This window comes from Pezoporus wallicus, unplaced genomic scaffold (genome assembly GCF_028554395.1).
Source record: "Pezoporus wallicus isolate ANWC-B61680 ecotype Strahan unplaced genomic scaffold, APGP_CSIRO_Pwel_v1 contig_6899, whole genome shotgun sequence".
Taxonomy (NCBI): domain Eukaryota; kingdom Metazoa; phylum Chordata; class Aves; order Psittaciformes; family Psittacidae; genus Pezoporus; species Pezoporus wallicus.
This window is the reverse complement of record NW_026638613.1, coordinates 1,904,717-1,928,432: the sequence shown is the minus strand read 5'-3', so window position 1 is coordinate 1,928,432 and position 23,716 is coordinate 1,904,717. Positions and strand designations below refer to the sequence as shown.

The 23,716-nt window shown below is 40.0% G+C and overlaps 1 protein-coding gene across 3 annotated transcripts in view; it reads right to left on the bottom strand.

The window, feature by feature from the left end:
• Window positions 1–2,358: 2,358 nt before the first annotated feature.
• The window catches only part of SPATA16 (spermatogenesis associated 16), a 98,985-nt gene continuing 77,627 nt past the window's right edge, over window positions 2,359–23,716 (bottom strand). Inside the window, exons 9-11 of one of the 3 annotated variants that reach the window (XM_057411566.1) lie at window positions 19,585–19,749; window positions 15,188–15,268; window positions 2,359–2,688 (exon numbers count right to left, since the gene is read on the bottom strand). In XM_057411566.1, the coding sequence (XP_057267549.1) occupies window positions 2,497–2,688; window positions 15,188–15,268; window positions 19,585–19,749 (438 nt within the window). In that variant the 3' untranslated portion in view covers window positions 2,359–2,496. Of the gene's footprint in view, window positions 2,689–15,094; window positions 15,269–19,584; window positions 19,750–23,716 lie in introns of all 3 variants that reach the window. The other 2 variants (XM_057411568.1, XM_057411567.1) reach the window with 2 other exon arrangements.

The window sequence follows — 23,716 nt, the reverse complement described above, 5'->3', positions numbered from 1 at the left end:
AAAAGAGCCACAACAACCATGGGCCAGACTGTTTTTCATGTGCTCTTAATAAAAAAAGGGGATGAAGAATGAAATCCAACTTGTAATAATATTTCCTGAATGAGAGGAGCAGTGTTATATGTCATCCTGCTATAGAAATCGCCAGCTGAGAGGCCATAGAATCATTGTAATGCAGTCTGCCATATCTTCAAAAGGCAAGTTAATTATTATTATGTATTTTAGTTTTGTAGGTAATCCTAGTGAATCTCATGCTTTAGGATCTATACTGTATGCAGCAAGCATCAGAAATTCACCCTGCCCTTCTTCACCACTGTGCAGCCAAAATGTAGTATATTCATAGAATCATGCAATGGTTTGGGTTGGAGAGGACCTTAAAGGGCATCAAGTTCCAATCCCCCTGCCATGAGCAGGGACCCTCTCAGCTAGACCAGGTTGCTCAAGGGCCTGTCAAATCTGGACTTGAGCAGAGTAATGTTGACTCTCAGAGAGTCATGAATAAAATACTATGCAGGTTTGGACCTGGCCCTATGCATCACAGATGGGTATTTCTGGAAAACAGCAATAACCTTCTCTGTGACAGAGGCTCCTTGAATGTTTGTTTTGTGTTGTTTCATAGCTGAATTCATCTCCTTACAACTACTTTAGGCTGTGGCTTTCTGGAGGTAAAAGGGCACTGTAGCAAAGTGTTGTCCTAGATGTTTCTGACACCTTACAGATTGATATGGGCTATGGCCTCTCTCTCTCACACTGATCTACATCATAAGACAGGTTTTCTGCCCTACTTGAAACCTGAAAAGTGAAATGTCACATCTTGTCTTGGATCAGGGTTTCTTGAAAACTCCACGATGAGACTGGTACATCTTTCTTGGTGTGCTTAGCTCAACTTCTTGCACAGACAACAGTTTTTCACTGGCGATGTTGCTTTTTTTGTTCCTCAGTATCACCTGTTTTCACTGCATTTTATTATTTTTCATCATTCTAGGTAAAAATACCTGATTTTGCCTTAAATATTGCAGAATTGTAAGCCAGCTTGCATCATATTAAGAGCATTTAGTTAAGACCTTCATGATTTACCAAGCTGTGTGTTAACTGTGACTTGATGATCCATGGAGAGCAGTCTTTCTGATTTAGTGTGTGTCTGCTCATCGAAGATGGATGATTGCCACTACATGTCATAAAACTTCATCTGACAAAACCAACTCCCAAGCAAAATAATTCCATCTCTAAAGGGCAATAATTCTTTGTTTTCCTGTCCCACATGTTTAAGGAGCTCAGGCTGGCTCAGATTCTCTCAAAAAGATTTCTTCATGCTTACTCTGTTAACAATGAACAAAGAACCATCAAAGCTTTTACCAGTTCTTTCTTAGCTTTTCAGAAATCTTTTATGAGAGCCTAGGAAGGATGGTCTTGAGCAGCTAAAAATCTGTAGGATTTAGACTCCTATCTGCAATAAATAGGTAGTGGGAATTGAGTGCTAAATACCTTTGAGGTCCTGGATTTTTAATTAAATCTTAGGGCTGGGGGCTGGATTTTCCCTTTCTTTCAATCTTTTTGTTTTTAAAATCACCCTGAATGAGGAAAATGAACTGAATACTGGTTTTATAGAATGAGGTTCTTTACTTACAAAGTAAACAGAGTGAACATAAAGGAAATGCCAGTCTTAGAAGAGGCTGCACACATCAGCTGGGATGCCTGTCAAACATCATCTGATAAGGTGATCTCTGTTGAAAAGCAGGTGTGTTGCTTTGCTCACTGATGACAGGTCTCAGGGGATTTGGGATCCTGTCATCCCTTGAAGACCAAAGTGATGTAAGATGTGCCTATACTACAGACTGCTGCTGTGGGAGTGCAAGACGTGTGGCTGATCCTTAAGCAAGAGATTTGCCCTGAAGGAGGGAGGTGCAGTTCTTCTCTTCCCTGGAGTGTTTTGGTGGTTTTTTTTTTTTTTGAAAAAAACAACCAACCAATTGCCATCTAATGCAGGGGATAAAAAAGTCATCATAAGGGCTCAGATGAGAGAGGACTTCACGTTCTTAACCATGGCACAACAGCTCGGCCCCGTTTCTTTTTCCTTTCTCTTTTCAGTGTTGTGTTTCTTCCCCTTGAAGTTGCCACAGCTGAAAGGTGCAGAATGCCACTTTTCACCTATAGATAGTACTGTATCGGTGTAAAGCATTAACCTGGGAAGAAGGCAATGTGGGGCTGAATCTTCTTAGCTGAGGATGGGGGAACCCTGGTTTTTCAGTGCTGCTTGGGCAGCAGGAACTTACAGAGTTTGGATGCAGAATATTCTTAGAACAGAAAATACAATACAGGCCACTTCTTTGTGGGGTGTTGCCATTTAAATAAACAAGACAATTTAAAACAAGCCTTTAAGAGAGATTTATTCCTACCAGTAAAGACTAACGAAGTCCAGGGGTGTTTTGCTGAAGACACTCCATAGTCAGGGGAAGACTCATTAATTTGAAAGGTGGCTTTTGCTGACCCATCTGTCAGTTATTTACAGGTAATATTCTTGTTTGCTGTGTGGCCATGACTTTTGGGCTTGTAAGGGATGGTTCTGTAGTTCCTATAATGTTGCTGTGTACTTTGGGTTCTCTTCATTTCTTCCATCTTAGCTATTCTCTGACTTTTGTTCTCTAAGTAATTGTCTTCTGCTTGATATAAGTAGTCTTCAATTAGTCCAATCTGAAATTATAAAGAAGTGGTGTCAAAAGCATGTCCTTTCCCCTCTATAAAATTTTTAAAAGCTTTTCTAACTGGTTTATTTCAAAACTAATTGTCATTAGAAAGAAAAATACACGAAGGCACCTCTCATACAATTGGCTGGAGTAACAGCACCTGATTTCATAATGTATTTTTTTAGTCCCTTTCTATTTGGATTCAATTACTTTACTGCTGTGGAATAGACTCTTTCATTGAAATGTGCACATTGAAAACAGGAATTTATCACAACTCTGTTTTTAAATGGCATTGAAAAACAGTCACTTTAAAAGGAAAGGATGATGAGGAAATTAATCTCAGGCAAGTTTTTCTTGATAAGGGAAGAGAACAGAGGCTTCTGGCATTTATATGCCAAAATCAACACATGGAGAAAAATGAGTATTCCACATTGCTGTGGCAAGAACTATTTTTCCATTATATCAAAATGAAGTTCTGAATAAATATGTTTTCCCATGAATATAGTACACTAGAGAATACAGTAAAAGAATAGATGACCTCAGTGTGCTCCCCAAATAAGAATGCAATTATTCTAATAAAGACTACATTCAGATAGACACATCTTCCTTGCAGAGATGATTTCAAAACAACCAAAACTATAGATTAATAGTACTGTGTACAGGTATTCTGTAAATACCAGGCATTTGCAATTTTATGGCTATCTCCCCCGCTATATCTTACCTTTATTCATAACCTTTGTCAGCTTTTACGATATGCGGTATTTCTGTAAGGTGAAGACGAGCATCATATCTATTCACACTGAGTTATACTCAATACCTAAGCCTTTTTTAATGTGAAGATCTAAAGAATCAATCTTCCAATTGCATTTTAAACTAAAATCTTAAAAAAAAAAAAAAAAGTCTGACTCCATAACCTGACATGCATTCAGTGGAGCATTGCTTCTTTAGGCACAACACCGAACTGAGAATTAGCCCAAGTGTGGCTTCCTATTGTACTTATTCATATACTGATCTGTTATTGAAGTGCTCCTCAGCCCTGAACCTGAAGCCATGCCATGCACTCCGGCCATGGTTTGGGTTGGTGAGGGTTGTGTGTGTGTGAGGGAGAGAAAATGAGGCAGGCAGAAAAGCTTAAGGACAATTACGTCTGCCTCCCTGGGGTGCTGAGAGAACAAGGAACATGTTTGGGACAGGAGCTCTGCCTCCTCCTCCCCATGAAGCTTGCAGGGGTGATGTTTTAAGCAGATCACCTTTGCGTAGCAGAGTGCATGATGCCATGTAAAAGGGTTTTCTACTGTGCTAATGAACCTTGACAGGCACTTATGCGTGGGCTTTTACTCTTCTGTTGCCAAGAGATCCACTGCAACAGGAGCACGGAGAGGTTGGGGCTCTCTGAAGACAGCCTCATGGGCTGGCTCCGCTGTGGCGTGCTCACCATATAAACATGCAGAGGATTAGAGAAAGGCATCATTATGCTAGCCTCATTTTTAAGAAGCTGAAATAAAAGCTTAGGAAATCATTGATCTGGCCAAAAGCACACGGGAAGTTGCAGGAAGAAAGACTAATCACTTAGTGACAAGCTACAGTCCAGGGGCTTAGACATATTTAACACAACCACCAAATCCACAAGACTGTTCTGCAACGGACCAAATAAAAATGTCTATGTAAATTTCTTCTGCAGTTTAAAGTAATCTTTTCTATTTTGGGGCTAATGCTTGAGTTTGGGTGAGCACAAAAGGTGGTAAGAGGAAAGGAAATGGGTCCTGGGTGATGGATAGGGTGTGGTGCAAGGGCAAAGGGGACACCAGAAAAGCTACAAGTTTAACAGCACATCCTTTAGGACCATCCAGTGGTGCCTGTACTGCTGGTGATGCCACTAGAAAGCCCTGGTGGAATGATGTTCCTATCTTGAATCATGGCTCTGCTGCTGTTGTGTGCTTTTCATATTTACAGAATACCTGTCAGCTCCAGCCCCCCAAATACATTCTAATATAGCATATCAGGGGTGGAAATAATAGTTGCTTACATAATTGCAATGTTACTGACACAGCTGATGAGTTGATGATGTTATTTTCACTGCAGTGATGGCATTCAAACCCTTGCCGACTTACAATTACACTGTATGCTCTGAGCCCTAGCATGATTTAAATTACCATACAAACACAATGAAAATACAGTCTCTTGACAAGATAAAGGAAGGGAGGGGAGTGGTTTAAAAATCTCTTTTTGATGGCTGCAGTGTTCAGTAGTGCTAATTCGTGGCTTTCTAGCTTGCACATTTCATTTTAAGAAAGTAAATTGGAAGCATTACGTTCTGCTTTTTTGCCTTAATTTAAAACCTCCCTCTGCCTGCTCTTCTGCTGTCTGACTGTGGTGAGCCACCTTCGGGGCTCTCACTGGGAAATGCAAATTTTTTAAATCAATAGCTTTTCTTTTTTTTTTTTCTTTTTTTTTTTTTTTTAAATCCAATAACCGTTTAAATAAGAATCCATGTGGATGGGAGTAGGTGGAAGGGCATAGTTTGTGGCCAGCCCAAACTTGATTAGTGCTACAGCAACAGCTGTCGTAGGAAATTGGATTTTGTAAAAGACCTGTGACTTACTCCCAAGCAAAGCAATAGACTGATGGCTACAGACTCATGCTGAGACCAAATCCCAGGGTTATATAGCTGAGCCCTGTGGCTACCTGATACACTAAAGCAGCACTAAAGCCCAAGCTAAGAGCTCTGCAGGACTGGGTTCATGGCAGAGGATTCACTACTAGTGTTGCCAGTGATTCACACGAGGCTCATTTTGGGTCCGATCCCAACCCTCACAGAGATCAGCAGTGTTGGATGAGTCCTTTGCTCTATTTCTACTTGGATGATGCTTTCCAACCTCTAATTCCCTGATTCACATGATGTCTATGTGTGCCACAATCAGTGCCTGGGAGCTGGTCAGAAGCATCGCATCACATCTGCAGGGGCTGTGCTCAGTTGTCAATAGCTGAACTTCCTGCTTGACGTTCTTGAAGCCTTGAATACTCTCCTGAACACATGAAACCACATTTCTCCCATCTAACCTGCTATACAGTGTCTTTATGGTCTTTTTCTCAAGCGTTTGGTCACCTGAGAGCTCACAAAGACAAATCTGGCTTCAACCTATTTTTAATCCTCCATTGCTATGACATCTTAGTTTCAAGACTTATTTATCCTCTCAGCCCCTTCCCAGTTACCCCCAGCAGGGCAGGGGCAGCATTTCTACTTTGTATCAATACCTACAGCACTGGCCTATGTCAGGCTGCACCTGATCTTAGTTCCTTCACTGGATTTTTCCCTCTGTCTTTAGACTGGCCCTTGTAATCAGGTGGAGGGAGCAAGCGATAAAGGGAATGAACAGAATTAAGATCAAATGGGAATAAATAGAAAAAAAGATGTTGTTAAAGCAAATTACATGCTTAGTCCACAGCACATCTGTATGGTACCTATAGGTGTTTTGGGGTCAAGCTAAGCAGAGAAGTGTAAGGCTTTGGGGGCAGAAATTAGAAAATGAACCAGATACTACGCAGAGTTTATTTTGTACTCTTTATGTCAATACTGCTTTTATTTTACATTGCTCCTAAATTCTCCTTTGTGCTTCAAATTCTTGCATCTGGGAAGGGCCAGAACATGAAGCAAGGGAATTAACACCAAGAAAACAACTGGACTTCTGCAAGAGTACAAATATATAGCATTGGCCTTTCAATAGTCCACCTTCAGTTTTATACCAACGAGTCCATGAAAGTACCTGGGGAATAAAGCAATGGGCTAATGCTGGGTCTGCATGCCCGATGCTTAAGGGGAATTAAGTTAGGATCAAGACATCTCTAGACTGGTGGCTAAATGAAAATGAGAAACAAGACAAGAAAAGCAAACTTGTTTGGCCCACCTGAAGGAAATGACACTGTTTTTAAAGTCAGACGGATAATTGGGAAGGACAAAACCTGTGTGAGACCCTTGAACCAAGAAGCTGCTGCCTTGACATCACATGCTGCTGAAACCCCAGCACAGACCTGCAGCACCAACAGGCCGTCTCGAAAGTATTCCTGTTCTTCTACTCCCACAGAAAATCAGACAAACGAGTGAGGTGTCTGCCTTTCCTCAGTGCCACACATCAAGGCATTTGTATTCTGACACAAAATGAGAAGGTGAAAAGCATAATCAGAAGTACCTGGATGGACTATAAGTCAATCAGTCTGTTCTGAATTCCAGTTCTGAGTATGCTGGGAGAAGAAAATGATCCATGCGAATACTGAGGTTATCAGCTTGCTCTTAATTGAAATGGTTTTACATCATTCTCGAAGGTTGGGCAGAATGTGTAAATACTTACGATTTTGGTATACTTATCTAATGCAGTTTATGTCTGCAATAAAAACACAAAGCTCCTTGGGTAACAGGCAATGCAACAGCATTAGCTGGAGGGATGAATTGCAGTGGGTCTAATTGGGTGAGGCAATATAAAATTTCCCTTTGGTTTAGGATTAGATTTGGACCTACAGGAGTTTTTGATAAATGACATTATGTAGATCCATGCAAAGATAAGGAACAATACAGTCTTTGTTTGGCACATATAAAAATATTTCTAATCCTGACCTTTTGTACATGTTGTCCAGTGATGGATAAAGGGGAGAGACTCGCTGCTGTGAGCATTCAGCCCTGCTCTCTGGATGCCATCCAGATTGATTCACTCACGGTGTGGGGGGATACGTAAGCAGCACTTGCTGCTGCAGCTGAATTACAATCATTGGAAGATTTCAGCATAGGGACTGCTGGAGGTCATCTAGACCAAACTCCTCTTCAAAGCAGGGCTTTATGGCAAGTTCATATCTCCTTTTCTGAAAAACTTACTGCATTTCTGGTAATGCCATGTCAGTTGCTTCTGAACTTGCCTGCATGCATCTTGTTTTGCCCTGATATACTACAATGCAAGTATATTCTTTTCCCTTCCTATGTACTCATCCGGATAAGACATCCTACATATTGCTCCTAATTATGTGATGTGCACCAGCTATGATGAGGGAACACTGCAATACTATCCATCATTCAGTGTGGTTTTGTCCAAGTCCTGATGGGCCACAGATGTCATGAAACTTGTCAACCTTTGCTGCAAAGGGGCTGTTCCAAGGAACAGATGTCGATGTTTGATGGCTTACTGACTGTCCAAAGGAAGCTTATCCAAAAATGGGGGAACTATTCTCACCACAAGCTATTTTGAAAGCACACATGTCTTTTAAAGGATTGGCATAAATTTGAATACAAATGCAAAATATCAGTTATAGTATGTGTTGAAGAGTTTAGAATGAAATGAAAAAGATCCAGGTTCCCACAGTGACAAACTCCTGTAGGAAAATAATTTTGTTTAGAAAAAAAATCAGATGGATAAGCAGCAAGCAGACTCTGGAAACTGTAAAATCGTTAAAAGTATGTCTCGCATGGATGCATTCCCTGTAATGCCTAAACATCTGAACTTCCTAAATCCCAATACAAATCAAGGGAGTCACTCTCAGATAAGAAACAGGTGCTTTTGGAAACATATGCGGGAGCTATAAATAACATGTAATGGCAAAAAGGATCTTCTGGCATACAGAATCTATTTTTATTACTTGGGAGATATTAGAAGTAGAAGGCAAATGAGCTGCCTTTAAACATCAAGTACCTCTCAGCATTTTGCTTTGTCTCTCAGAGCTACTTGCTAAAGCACTCTTTGGAATGAATATAACCAAAGGAACAGTACTTGAAGGGTCTACGAGTAAGTAGAGATGGCTGTACAGAGCATTGAGGAAAAGCTTAAGAAAAGCGACTGATATTTTAACAAAAATTAAATCCCAATCTGTACTTTCCATTAAAGTCAGTTAGAACAAAGGTTCCTCAGTATCTGGGTAAAGTAATGATTTTATTGTTCCTGTGTTAAGCAAAGGGCATTTGAGCTACTATGATTGCTTTCGGAAGGAAGTGGTTTTGCACAGTAGCGCATGATCTGAACTGCACAGGCAGGCCAAAGGTGCTTCCCTGCATTTGGTTGGCAATGTAACCCACTGACTGTGCAAGTCCTGCCTTGGACCTGCTTCTAGAAATGTTCACAGCTTCAGATGTTAATGCCAGAGATAAATATGGTACCCCTCGTGCTCCATTTCTGCATTTTCACATGCCTCGTTTGTATGAACTGCCTTTCTTTAAAGGAGGAAGTCTGACAACCTGCTCGGTTGCATATTTCCATTGTAAAGGAAGGAGTCAAACTCTGAAAACCAGCGTTTGCCAGTAGGTTCTTAGCACACTAGCAAAGCTCCAATGGTAAAAGCAGATGGAGGAAAGACTGTTGTCGATGAGGAACTAAATAAAAATAATATTGATGCTGGTAATGGAATACATGTATAACTACCTTAAAGCTCAGATGGTCCCTTTGTACTTTGTAAGTTCTCCTGAAATCACTGTCCAGCACAGTGTTTACTATGAGCAGTCTTGTTGACTCATGCTATTTTTTATCACAGTAACAATATCTGGTAGCAAGTGTTTATAGGGCTGGAGACCTTCTCTGGTAGAGGGCAGCAGGTAAGCAGACTGCTCGTTTATAACTGACAGCATGATTAGCAACAGCTGGGGAAATGTTTATCTAAATCCTTACGTGGGGATTGTTAATGCCCAGAATTGACTGTGATTTAACTGCCAGGAAGCTACAACCAGCTACATTATTCCATTGTTTAGGACATTTACTGCTCCGTTGCTGGATTTGCTGCTATTTAAAATTATTCCAGTGATTTGTCACACCCTATAGCTTGGTGGAACAGACTTTCTCATCACAAAACACTCCTTCCCAACAGCATTAGCAGTGTTTTGTTGTAGCTGTGATGGCCTCAGCGTTACAGGTATAGATGGTACCTGCTACCAGACCACTTGATTTAGCTGGAAAAAAAACCCCACGCTTTTATGTACAGAAACTTCTGGTGCAGAACAACAAACTTGAAACATTCCACATCTGCTTCAGACTTGAAGAAAACCTTGTATGCCTAAAAGCTCACTCTTTTTTTTTACAGTCACAGCCCCTGTTTTTATATTGCAATACTAGTCTAGTGATGATCAGGAGGTATAGCTGGTTAGTGTGCAGTCACTAAATAGCTCAGCTTCATATAGGATACTGCTGTCTGGAGGGCGGGAAATAGGCAGGATGCAATTGCTTCTTCCAGTGTAGCTGAGGGCCATGTAGGCATCTTGCTGGGACATCTTTTCTTCTCTTGCATGAAAGACAAAGAACTGGAGATTCACAAGGGTGGGAACTTATACTAGGCACAGGTGTTTAGATAACTGCTGAAATCCCATTGTTGTCACTCTCTGTGAATGCCATTATGGTTTTCTCATCCTTACAGTGGGCCTGAATTTATTAATGTGATGCTTTGGTTGCCTACATTTGTTCTGAATTCCCTCAGGTTCAACGGGGCAGATCTCACTTCCTGCTCACTCTCCTAACTTCCTCTGCCAGGTCTGAAAACTTTATTCGGTGCCAGGTCAGAAAAGTCTGCTACAGAAAATTCTTGTCCCTCTCCAGGCTGCTGCTGATTCAAAGTTGATTCATCCTTTCCAGAATGTCTTAATAAGTGTTCTCTTAGCATGAAGCCGATCTTTGGTAAACTTTAACAAAAATGTTTGCATTTCTACCTGCTTCCTCTGTTTTTATTTTCCTTCACTCAGTCTACCTGAACCAATGCCAATAACATTATTTTCCTTTTGTGTTTTCTCATTTATGACTTCATTGAACATTAGACATTACGCATTAAACTTCCACTCTTGTTCCAGAACTGTGCTTTTCCTATCCTTTCCTATCCTTTGCTTCCCCTTTTCACAATAGGTCTATCCATTCACGAAACACCCAGCTGCATCCCAACTCCCAAAAGACAACAAACAGGAACTAGTTTCCTTCTATTAATTCAGGAATAGCCAAGTTTGAATCAAAACAGTGCACCAAAACACACCTTTTGAAGCCCGCATGCTCTGAGCACAAGCGCAGTTCCCCATGGCTGTGGCATGGACTTGGATGACTTTACAAGATGTTACAAAGTCATATACATCAAATAACTGTCCTAGCAGCCAGCACAATACTACTCAGCAACATGTCCACTTCCCATCAACATACTATGAATCTCTCTCCTTGCTCCTCCAGCTGACCGAAAACCTAGCAAGTCTATGGCTCTTTTCCATGGCTTGATTTTCAATTAAGAGGTAATGTCAGTGGAAGAACACAGTTCATCAGAGAGTGTTCCTCTGCTGTTGCAGGAAGCAGAGATGTAGTAAGCAGAGGTCAACCTCTGAAAATCCATATGCCTGGCTAAAAGATTATATAATATGTTAAGCTAATTTTACTTAATTTCATATTCATATATATTAGTGCAGCTTTTGTTATATACTTATCCTTATGTAAGTTACATCTGTTCTTTTATTCACTCATCCATGTTTGCTCTGCTTTCAGATTTATGAAACAGGCATTCCACCAAGCTCAGCAAATGATGGGCATAATAACTTATCTAAATTGCAAAGTATGTGATGCCTTTGAGGTAAACTCAGATGTGAAGGTTTTATGAAGTGTCTCACATGTGGAAATGTAGGAAAGTGTTTATTTGCCATCTCCTGTCTCTCCTTTGGCTCTTGAAATGATGTTAAGAGGATCCTGTGAAACTGCTATGAAAGCCTAGGGGCTAAATGGAGAAAAATAGTAGAACTACTTTATTATCTTCATAAGGGAAGTAGAGTCATACTGGCACTTGCACTTACATGGCTCTCTTCTCTTTGGATGTCAAAAGTGCTGGTTGATAGTCTCTAAAGTATCTATTTATTTAATGTAATTCTGCTCACTGTTATAATTTTGTGAGGCTTTATTAATGAACTTATGAGACAGGAAAGTAATCTCTTTTTATTTTTTTATTTTTACTTTTACAAGTCTGCAGAGAAGCAAAGGCCTTACAGAGGAAAGCGGGAGCCTTCCTGACTTTTTATGTATCTGAGATACTCTAAACTCCTCTGCCTGTCTGTAGCTGCTATAAAGTTCTGTAATGGCCATGCAGAGACCTGGTTCCTTGAGTTACTCAGGGCCAAGCTTTACCACTGGTCCCAGCATCCATCTTCATATCAGATGTCAGCAAAGAAGCTAGCCAATAACCTGGCTATTCTGCTAGTGTCCCCATCCGCTTAAGACCCAGTGGCTGCAGTGGATTTTGAGGGACAGAGCAGAATAATCAGATTAGTTCCCTTCCATGTCTCTTGGAAGTTTCTTGTTCATTGCTGCTGAGGCTTGTGAATCAGAGATCATTGCTTAAACCACTGAGCTAAGTCAGTCTTGTTAAAAAAATAAACTCAAATGTAATTTGAATTAATAAGAGAATTTGTACTTCAAAATCTAGTAACCAAAAGTATATTTCTACCTCTGTTCACTGATGAAGACTTAAGCCTCTTTAGGGTTTGGTGCTCTTTCCCATAACATTTCCCATTAACCGCTTTAAGTGGGATACCCATTCATAAGGGTGGTTTCAGAAAAGTCCATTCTCATCTAATGCTGACGGTGTGATATTTAAGGGCCTTTGTGACTCGACTTATAACACAATTTGGACAGAGGCAGCAACTGAAAAAAAATTCTTAAGCCTTAGTATGTTGCCTTGAATCCTCTCTAAGTCCAGGAGTCTGGCCACCAGCAAGTTCAGTTTGGGAATTTCTGACAAGTATAAAAAGCAGAAGGGTGGTAAAAGTTTTTTAGGACTGCCCATGTTCCTGAAGTAGGCTGGGACTTAGTCCCTCCATTAACTACTTCAAAGGTCTTAGACTTGCCTCCCCAAACTGCTAATACATATCTCACACTTTATCCAGGGGACTGTAAGGAAAAGTGTTAGTAAAATTCTGGATAATAGGGATTTTGGGAAACTGACCCAATTTTTTTTTTTTTTCTGCCTCTAATGTATTCTTTAGGCTACATGGGTAAATCATCCGCAGGAAGATGTTAATCTCTCAAGGTAATCCAGGCTCTCCTGGGTCAGCTCTCCCTGTGGTTGGAGAGGCTGTGACCTGGTAATACCAAGAAAGGCATCTTCCTTGCAGCAATATTCTCTTTTCTCCAGCTAATTACAAGGTCATTTTAAATTTCTTTGTACTTAAAGCTTCCAAAAATAAATTAGCCCATCTGATAAATTAGTTTGCTTAAAAACGTAAATTTGTCAGTGACTTGGATGAGCAGCGCAGCACCCAAAACACTTGTAGCTATGCATATATTACTACTTTGTCAGTCCTACAAATCCAAAATTGCCCAGATTAATTTCAAGCTAATTTGATAAGCAATAATGACAAAAGGAAAAGTGTTTGGGTGTCAGGCTTTGCACCTCCTATATCAAATTTCAGCCTGAATGATCTTTTTATGGCTGACTGTAGAATATAAAACTCTGAAAACGGTGGTTTGTAATGGCAATTCTGACAGACCCTTTAACCATTTGGAAAATAGGCATGGCTATAATTCTGCTGCATTAGAGAAAAATTTTGAGTGCTTTCGTTAGATGCAACAGCTGTTTCTATTGCAAAAGCCAAACTTCACTGGTGGTAACGTCACTGTCAGCTTTCCTGAGCTTTGCGTTTATAGCTGATTGTATAAACTCCTTAATGTTCTCTTTTGCTTTCAAATATATGTAAATTAATTCAATACCAAAAATACAAATAACTACATTGTAACTAGGTCTGTGTGCAGGTTCTTTGTAGGATTCTGCAATCAGAATACAGTGAAAGAAAATACTTTGCCTTAACGAATTTACAATGAAATACTAGCCACTGCCTCTTGAAATTTGTGGGAATAATTTTGGTACCGCCAACAAACTTTTGATGAGCCTTTAATAACTATTTAGTCATCTGTGTACTTGGTCTAACTTTCAGCCACAACCTCTTCTCAACAGCCTCTGAGTGGTGGTGGTTCAGAGCAGTGAAAATTGGGCTGGTCATTCAAACACCTAACTGTGGATTAAAATCCTGACTTTTGGAAAAACTTTGGAAAACTGTCTTTGATATTTAAGTCTATTGTCTGAAAATGCAAAGAATAAGCACTAGAGAAGTACAGGGAATAGTCTATTTGTAAATATATCATTGATATATTTACAAATAGATAATATATTCATCTACTTATCAGTATTAGTTATATATGGCAGGAAATATGTGTGTAATTGAATATAAATAATTCATCTTATACGTAGTGTTTGTGTTGCAAAAGATTCTCATATGATCTGTAGGCAGGTGTGAGAGATCTGGAGACTATCCTGGCACAATGTAAAAGCAGTATGAATATTTATCCTTTGTTTTGCCTCATGAGTGCTTGAAAGAGATGAAACCCAGTCTGTCTATAATTTTTGGCATTTGGGTTTTGCTTACTTTCTGAAAACATTCTGTACTTGGAAAACTTTATTAACAGCCACTGATCTGACAGTTAACTGAAGCAATACACCTACTCAGACTTTCTTTCAGAGAAGATGACTTCAGAAATTTTAATTCAAATCACTTGGAAACATGAATTCTGAAAATATGTTGACCCTTCACTCCAGTGGTTTCTTTACACCGCCTCTGTCTTATTTGCTTATCCTATTTACGCTGACCCAGTGCAGCCAGGGTTTGGTTTTCAGCATCTTCCCTGAGATCTGTTTGTAAACCCTAAATCCCAAAGAAGGACAATTTCATGTTCTGCCAGCGCAGAAATTCAAACCCTCTCTTCTCCAGCCTCCTGCTGCAGCCACAGCCCAGAGCAAGCGTGCATCTGTCTAGGAACTGATGGAGCCATAAGACATGGGGTAAGACCACTGCTTTGAACCATTAGTAACGCTTTACCTTCCTGGTGATGAATTGCTTTCCTTTTCCCCAGAAGAGTCTGAATGCTGAACGGCCAGAGCTGTGATTTGCTCTGGTTCGAAAGACTTTGTAAAAACATAAGATACTCCTATTACCTCCCAGCCTGACCTATTAGTCATTACGTTCTGTCAGATTCATCTGCACAGAGAGCCAACACAAGACTCCCTGCATTTCACAAATCCTTTAAGAATTAAATTGACTGGTTGCTGTGCAGAGACTCCAGAAAGGTATTTACATGTCTTTTACATCTCACATCACCAAAGCCTCATTTGAGCTCCACTAATGGACCTGTTTTGTTGGGCTGAATTTTGTTCCATAACAACTTCCCACCCCACTTAGCACAGTACCTCATATGACAAAGATGAAAATATAATTATCAGCCAGAAATAAGCTATTCAAGGTTTGTTTTCTTTTTCTTTCTTTTTTTTTCCTCCATTAGATAGCCACATGAGACTATTAACATGAACAAATTTCAACTATAGGGGCTAAAGCCTAAACACTGACAGAGTTCAAAGCATACAGTCAGGTTTCAAATGGCACCTACTTTCTTTTCTACCTTTTGAACAGATACGACTCAGGTGGACATTTACTCCCCAGGGAACAATATATTCTCTTGTCCTTTCCTGCAGGGTTTTACCTTTTGAATTTTATTCCACACACGTTTTTTACTCCTTCTTCCTTCAAGGGTGTCCATGGCATCTGCCATTAGCAACCGCAGCTGTGGCACCAAGATAAAAATTATCAGTGTGGAATTCACACAGAAATAACTTCTCTAAATACACAGATTAAAACCTAATTAAAAAATCATTTGTATGCTGATGATTTTATTACTCATCTTTCACACAACGAGCACCTCATCTTTGCTTCAGCCATTACACTGTATTATTGTGGATATAAAATACTTAACAATGGCAAAAAAAATCCTCTGGAAAATTTGTATTTAAGCCTATACGTTTTAATGTAGTAAATGTTTATACTCGGTAAAGGAATTGGGTTGTAGAGAATAAAGGCTCCATATTTCATTCTTTAGCTGCCTGGGATATTCTTTGTTGTACATGAATGCTTTTTAGTATTTTCTCCCAAGGCTAATGTATCATAATTTAAAGCAGCATGTAAAACCTCACAAGAGGACAACACTAAAGCTGAGATGCTTTTACTGTAGCTGGAAGTATCTAGCTCATTTTCCATGCTTTTACTATCCTTTTTCTTTGGCAAACCTTCCCTTCTCCCCATCATTCAGCATAACAGAGCATAAAAACAAGGCTGACAATTTCTAGCGTAAACTATAAAAAGAAGTTGTAGGAAAATACTTGCTAATCAGTCCTTACTGTTAGAGGGAAGGCTAAAATTCAGGTTAGCTGTAGTGCTCCCACAGTACCTTTCCAGGTTAGTCACAGCATTGCCTCACCCTGCATCTTTCCCAAACACTTGGGAATGTTTCAACTGCTCTTAATTCAGGAACAGAGAGAGACAGCGGGCGGACCCAATACCTGTGATATTGCTGTGCTCTATTAGGTCTATTCCGAAATGTTTAGCTGGTTAAAGTGAATCCAGACAATAATTTTTCAGTGTCTCTTCCCAAATTGTTACACGTTACAAGTAATTGGCCAAGTATAATTGTACACATTCATAGAGGTGTTGTCTCTTCTTTCTGTACCTAGACGGGCAGTGATCTAACATAAATAAGGTCATGAAACTTAAAACATCAGAGCTTAGGCTCATCACAAGGTGTAAAAATGCTGCCTTGAGATTCAAGAAGCAGATGTGTATTTCCTCAAGTTTCCCTTCATACTCAGGTTTTTGAAGTTAAAATTCTTTGTCTGTGCCCCAACACTGGGTAAAGGGTGCAGGAATCTTCTTTTGAATCTCTAAATAGACATACTATGGTTGCTTCCAGCCTGCTTGCTCTGTGCTTGTGCAGCCGCCAAGTTGCATCTTATTGATCCCAGCTTTTGATGGAAGCTTTTATTTTTTTAAAGTAAGTCATGCATCAGTATTCATGCAAAAAAAAAACCACAAATTTCTGCCCCTGACTTTAATGTGAAAAGAGTCAAGAACCTGTCAGAAATTTTCCATAACAATACTCTTATGACAGATAATCTTCTATGAATCCAGAATAGACACAGTCCAGAGATTAAGGGTATTAAGGGCAGAATGGGCAAAGCACAGATCCTGCATCAAACCAGGCAGAGGAGGAACTGGGTGGGAAAGGGGAGGATTTCTCCATTGCTTTTCTTAGAGTGGTTCTCTCTGAAAAAACAGTGCAACAGCACCCACTGAGACAGGGACCAGGACAGTGGTCTGTCACCCCTAAGGGGCCAAGCTGAACCAGGCTGGAGATTTCACTGCTTTGGGCAAGAATTTAAAACAAGAAACTTTTCCAGTTAAAGTTTTGCTGATATCAATACATGCCAGTGAAAAGTGCCCAGTGTGTGCTCTGGTTTTAATTTTTATCATCCAAAATTTCTCCCCTGCTCTACTGGCAGACAAAATGCTACCAGAGCAGGCAGTTCGCCAACCAAAGCAGTTCTCCCAGAGCTGCTCTTTTTTTCTTAAATCTTCTCAAAGGAAGAATGCTGCATTTAAAATATCCTCATTTGATTTTATATTGAAATAGATCTATGATATTTTTTTACAAGCTTTCATCTTGAGTTATGATGTACAAATATGGTGACATTGAAATCACAAACCTTGGAAAGATGTTCTCCGAAGTTTTTCCCCACTTATATTCAACTGTTCAACCGAACTGAAATCTTTATTTTTCCAGGGTCTATGAATAAATACTGATCAAAAAAGGCCTCAGTTGAGGTTCTCTGTGCCATAGATTAGGACTCTATTTATTTGGTTACCAGAAGACATTTACACAGAAGAGTTTATACCTGAAATGCTTTTGGGATCCTTGCTGTTCCAGTGAAAATTGCACTATTATAAATTCAGTGTGTTTTAAACTTTATACAACTTATACTGTATGTGATAGTAAACACTTGGCATCTTTAGCATTTTCTAACTCATGATTTAACTGCCTTGCTTGGTCATAAAGTCTTATCTCCGTTTTACCACTGTAAAGTCAGAAGGACCATGGAGGAATTACTTTAAATTTTTATTAGTACAGGAGATTAGAATTTGGCCAGCTCAGTTTTCTCCATGAAGAAATTCAGATGTCTTAGAAATGTTGCTGGAGAGGCAGAAGCCTAGGGACATGGAGGAACTGCCTCTGCAGCATTCATTGGAAGCTGCTGAGTCATACCAGTATAGCCCACTGCCCCCTGCCTGGACCCCACTGAAATGAGGAGAATGACAGGCAGGCTGAGCAAGTCATGATCACTAGAAGGCAACCCAATCACTAGATCCCAGAGATGGGCATTAATGCTCTGTGCTTGACGCAGTTGTGATGTGGTAGGCAAATGATCCTTACTAGCATAAGAGGAGCTTGTGCCATGCACGCTAATGTCACTAGGAAAGGCAAAGCCCATTAATCACTCCCTGGTGAAGTCACTCTGCAAGTTCTTGCTTGCAGTGTTGTGCCTTAACACTGTGGTGCCTGAAGTATACCGCAATATCCTAGCTACAAAGCATCTGAACCTCCATTTGCAACACAGACTAAAGATATACTTTTCCAGCAGGATGACAAGACAAAGAAACGAATGCTGAATTAATACATTTTAATGCTCTGAAGAGAGTAACTGGTGCAGGTTTTCTGCCTTTGCTCTTTTAAAAATCATTTTTACCTTGGGCTTAGTAAACAAATCGTGTGTTTAGTTGAAAGATTTACAAGCTGCCACTTAAATGCCCCAGCTCAGACCCTTGTTCTGCCCAGCCCAACTCTAAGAGACTGAGGACCTATGTTGTGGGTGGTCTGGAGCCTCCCTCAAAAAACTTTCCAGGGAGGTCAGACCTATGATTACTACATGACAAGATACAGGCAAAAGCGTAATAGCCTGTACTTTATGTGTGATGTACTAAAAATATTGTACCCTGAAGAAAAAACTATCACTGAAATATGTACCAATAACTCAAGACCCTTTAGTCAGCCTTGAAATGTGGGCCTGCTGAAGTTTAATAGTAGGAAACTTGCATCAAAAGGCGAATGTCTTTTAATAGCACAGTTTCTCTGCAATGTCGTTTCCCCTTATCTCAAACCCAGACTTCAAAGTCTGGCAACCACCTCCTGCAGTTGCAGGCCGCTGCTCCTCTTCCCTAAAGCAAGCTCCTGTGAAGCTTTAATTCTACAGAGCTTATGAGCTTTGCAGGACTGCAAACAAATGTCAAGGGACTGGCTTTGGGAAAACCAACAGGTTTTAGTGAACTGAAGCTGGATCATCAAAATTGGACGGCATTTAAATACAGGGACTCTGGAGGGACTTTATTTCTTTTGTAGAATGGAATTCTTAAAATTCCATGTATGTGAGCTCCCTCCCTCCCTCCTTCCTCCATCAGAAAACCTGAGAGCCTTGTGGAAGAGCAATCATACAGTACTTTCTGATTGCAGCTTATTCATATACGATCAAGCTATTAATGACTCTAGCCTTGCAACAGCCCCGCTAGCATCACTTCCCTCATTTTGCAAAGGGAAAACAAAAGCATAGCAGGTAGACAGGTTTATTCAGAGACAGGCAGCAAGTCATAGATGGAGCCAGGAAAGAAAATCTTTTCTCCTTTCCCTCCTCTCCTCAGCTTTAGCTAGGTTGGGCCTGTTTTGCTGCAGGTGGCTTCTGATGTTATGTGTTTTAAAGTAGCACGATCTGAATAATTGCAATCATTTTCCCAGACTGATCTGGGGAGGTTTGGGGGAAAAGAAGAGGTTTTAAAAATATGCCTACAGATGAGTCATGTTGGTTCTATAAAAGTCATCCTTGCAGGTGATAAGCACCTCCTCTGACAAGGCACTGCGGTAGGATTTTAAAACTACTTTAGGTCCACACATTCAAAAAATGATTTCCAGAGCAAACTGCACTGCAGTGCTCTGCCCCAGCCCTTTCCTCCCTGGCTTCCTGCCTCTAAAGGCCAAAACAAGTATTAGAAATAAATACTTACCATTCTGACATCTTTCTCACTGGTGTCTTGTAGGTAGGGAAGAGTCGCTAGCTCAGCCATCGCTTGATTGATCACTTGGGACTGTTCCTCAACTCTCTGCAAACGGCCGAGGATGCTGGCGTAATGCAACCTCTCTATCCCACATGAACATGCGCAGCGATTGTCCTGTTTTCTCAGCAAAACCAAGTAGGTTAGCCGAGAGCCACAGAAAAACACACTCATCCTTTGAGTCTTATGCCTTGAGGCTTATCATCATATGTATTTGTGCCGGTAATACTATAAGCAATATGGCATCCACCACCTTTAAGATAGTGCTGCTGTCAATCTTGGGGGGGGGGGGGGGGAAAGACTTCCTTGCCATAATCTGTCTAGTAGTACTAGAAAAATAAATACGTTGTAATATATGTGAAGGGGAGGCAGCAGATAACAAACCTGAATGCAATTTTCTCATTTGGAAATGGCTTTTCCATAATCCCCTCTGTTAAATATTACCTGACGTTTATGGATTGCTTTTAAAGTTTCAGTGAAGAGGTTGAGGAAACAGTGCAGTGTGTCAGTTTATGGCTTGTTTGCAGACTAGGCAGATCCATAGTTTTCAAATATATAACCCTGAGGGACTAAAACCTGCAGAGATGGTCTCTGATCCTCCAGGCAGCTAGGCACACTGCAAATTTTAAACATGTGAACACAGAAACTCAGTCAAGTGCTTGTGTAAAATCTCAGCACCTGCTGAAGTGTCTGATGGATGGCAGCCTTACCACCACATCTTTGAAAGTATTCTGTTGCCAAAAATGCAAATAAGCACCCTACCGAGATTTTCAAAAGCAATTTGGCCTAGATTCACGATGAGATGTAGCCATTGTATATCTGAATGCTCAGCCCGTCAGAGTGAAATTTCCATTCATCTAATCAGGGTTTTAAATGTGTTTAGGTGCCTGAAATTCCAAGAATTGGCATCCATTTTCAAAGCCACTTCCAGTATTTTTAGCAGAACTTTGTTCTGACAGTTACATATGGTAGCATACTGATGCTGCCATTTACATAATGCTTCCAGGTAGGTGGTTCTAGGTCCAATTGTATATTGAATGGGGTGAAAGGAAAGTCTTGAATGGCATTTATTTTTCAAGAAATGGTGTTCTGTTTTTAAAATTAACATTTCTTGGCAAAGAATCTTCATTATTTGTTTTGATCTTTATCTTTTGCAAGAATTTGTGCGGGCAAGCATCAAGTGTTATCAAAATGATCATCAACATAGTTCTTGTATCAAGTATAAGAATTTAATAAGAATGCTGCTCTTGCTTTCTATAAAACTTACAAGAATAATAATTATAAGAATAATAATGGAAAAAAAAAGCTTAGTTTTTTTTTTTTTTCATTCTAGAAAACTAGTCCTGGTATAGTTACTTTTACCCCTTTTAATATAATATCTAATATAATTGCAAAATAGTATGAAATATAAGACCATGCACTGGTGACCACTGGTAGGAATGCAGCTATAATCTGGGAGCTCCAGATATGAAAGTAACTGAAAAAGAAAGCGCTGAGCCAATGAGCTGGTATTTCCATTAGCTGAAGGAGAGAACTGGGCACTGCATAGGGAAAAGGAATTCTGGTCAGCAGTTCTCTGGAGTATTGTAGACAGCTCCAGTCAGCTGTGTTTGGAGAGGTTAATTTAAACCCAAGCATCATGGAGCAGAGAAGCCAGTACAGTAGGAGATACCTCATTTGAGAGAAGTGTGGTTTGATTAGTCTATTAATGAAAATGCCAAGAGCTTATTATTCTTCTCAATAAACATAATTCAGGGCTAAATTCCAAAGAGAGAAAACAACTGAAAAGGGAAGGAGAGATAAAAGACAATGATAACAGAAGGACCATTGTGTATAAATAGGTACCAATAAGACTGGGATGGCAATTAAGCTTCTTATATTTTAGGTTGAGGGTCTGCAGTGTGTTTCACCAAGAGCAGAAAAGTCAGAAAGCCTAACCAGTTCTAAGATGGATTTTATTCAATTTAAGAATAGAATATTAGGTAACACAGCAATGTGTAATAGCATGATTCGACTTGAGGAGCCAGGAGAGCCCTTCCAGACCTACCCTCTCATGAACTTCTGTTAACCTACCTCTAAGAAACGAGACCAGGACAATCTTCTTACAAACTGTCACTTGAAAACCCCTTTTCTGAAGCCCTGACCTAGTATTAGTAGTAGACATCAGCAAGAAAAGAAAATTCCTGTGATCTCTGATATGTGAAATTGTTAAGCCTGACACAGTCTAGTTTGCATGGCACTAAAGCAAGGAACAAAATAGAACCCCATCTCCACCTGATCACTGGTGTTTGAGAGCCAGATAGCTGTGTCCCCAGGTAGAGCTTTGTGCACTAAAATAAAGAGAAGCAAGCAGTTAATGAGAGAGAAAGAGAGCTCTTATATAAGTGAAATAATCTCACATTTTAGATGCAGCAAAAGGTTTTTCCCTGCTATTCTTGAAATCCACCCAAAAGCTTTTTGTGCAAGCACTAAGAAATGAGTATATTGAGTCATCAGCTAAGAAAGCAGGTAAAAATCCTCTCTCATCACGCTGCGTCTGTTGGGGGCTTCTTCAACGATTAAGAAAGGAAAGGCAAAATGAAACATTTTTTTCTTTGCTCGACTCTCCAGAAGAAATATGAGAGCATCCCATGTAGATATGGGAAACAAATTTGGCATCTTTGCCAACATGCACTCTGTGGAAGTTTATAGCAGGTTGAAAATAAATAAGTAGCCAACAGTGGGTGTTTTTTAAGGGATTAGAGGAGGTTGAACATTGTCAGAGATGATGTTTCAGTGGCAGTGAAAAATGCAGAGGGAGAAAGTAAATAACTGCTGCTGGCAAGAGAAAAAATTCCACGGGACATTGAACCACATGATGAGAATTAAATGAGCTATAGCAGAATTCAAGGGGCTACTAAGCTATAGTAACAAACACAGTAAAGCGGTCAAGCAATTAGATGAAGATGAAAACAGCTCAGGTAGGCACAGTGAAGGTTAAGTAAAGACCAAACCTAAATGGAGACTCCAGTGGAAAAGAGTTGGCTCCTTTAACAAAGAGAAGAAATGCACATTTGGGGAATCAGGTAGCATAGGAACCAACAAATGCAGTTCATGGAGTCACAATTGCATATTGGCTAGAAATGCAGTAGCATATTACTGCTGTTGCTTTCTGGATGGGTCTCACCCTTATTGTCTGATATTCCAAGGAGAATTTAAAGAAGAAAGTAAAAATGAGTAATTGATGGATTTTCTCTTGATGACTTTATTCATAATGGGTGGTCTTGGCTGAGGTGGGGGTCTTCTCAAGAGAGTTTTTCCCAGCAGACTTTTTGCTGAACAAATTCCCTTTAGATTTAAAAAAAAAAAAAAAAAAGGGAAAATGAAAAGGTGTTTATCTCCCGGGGTGTCTTTGAAGACCTTCCTTCTAGGACAGGAATAAGGTCCTCATACCCAAAGATCAGCCCTGTGACATCTTCATTCCTCTGACCTTGGGATGAAAAGGCACTGAAAAAAGCAGATCGGCCTGTTCTGGATGGAGCTTACCTGCTGTTGTTAAATACCCAGGAATAACTAGGGCAGGCTTTCATTGCAAAAAGGAGCTGGAGGACACGTGAGAAGAGTGAATCGTGTCCTTTCATGTATTGAGAATTTTGGGATGATATCCCCACTTTTTGCTTTTCTCTATACTCAAGAAAGGATTCATCCTTTATGCCACTTCTATTTATAAATAAAGTTTACTTGCCTGAGTGCTAAGGAAAAAGAAAAGCAAGTGACTGGTCAGCCTGGATTTAAAGCAGGGTCTGTCACATCCAATACATATTACTATCAGCTTTAAGAGCATCATTTTGCAGAAGCCCCCAGTAGTTCTTTTCTATTGTAGAGTCTTTACTAGTATTTTGCAGCTCAAAATCTGAATAAAGTTATGCCTTGCAAGCAGCTCTGTGGTGTATTGCAGTAACAAGCAGAAAAAATCCATCATAATATTTCTTTAATGCCTTTGGTATCCTCCAGAAAACGTGTATGCTAAAATCTGTATGTAGCAAACACTTTCCCTCTACTTAAAAAATAGACATCAAAACAGTAAGATCTGTAAATGAATGCA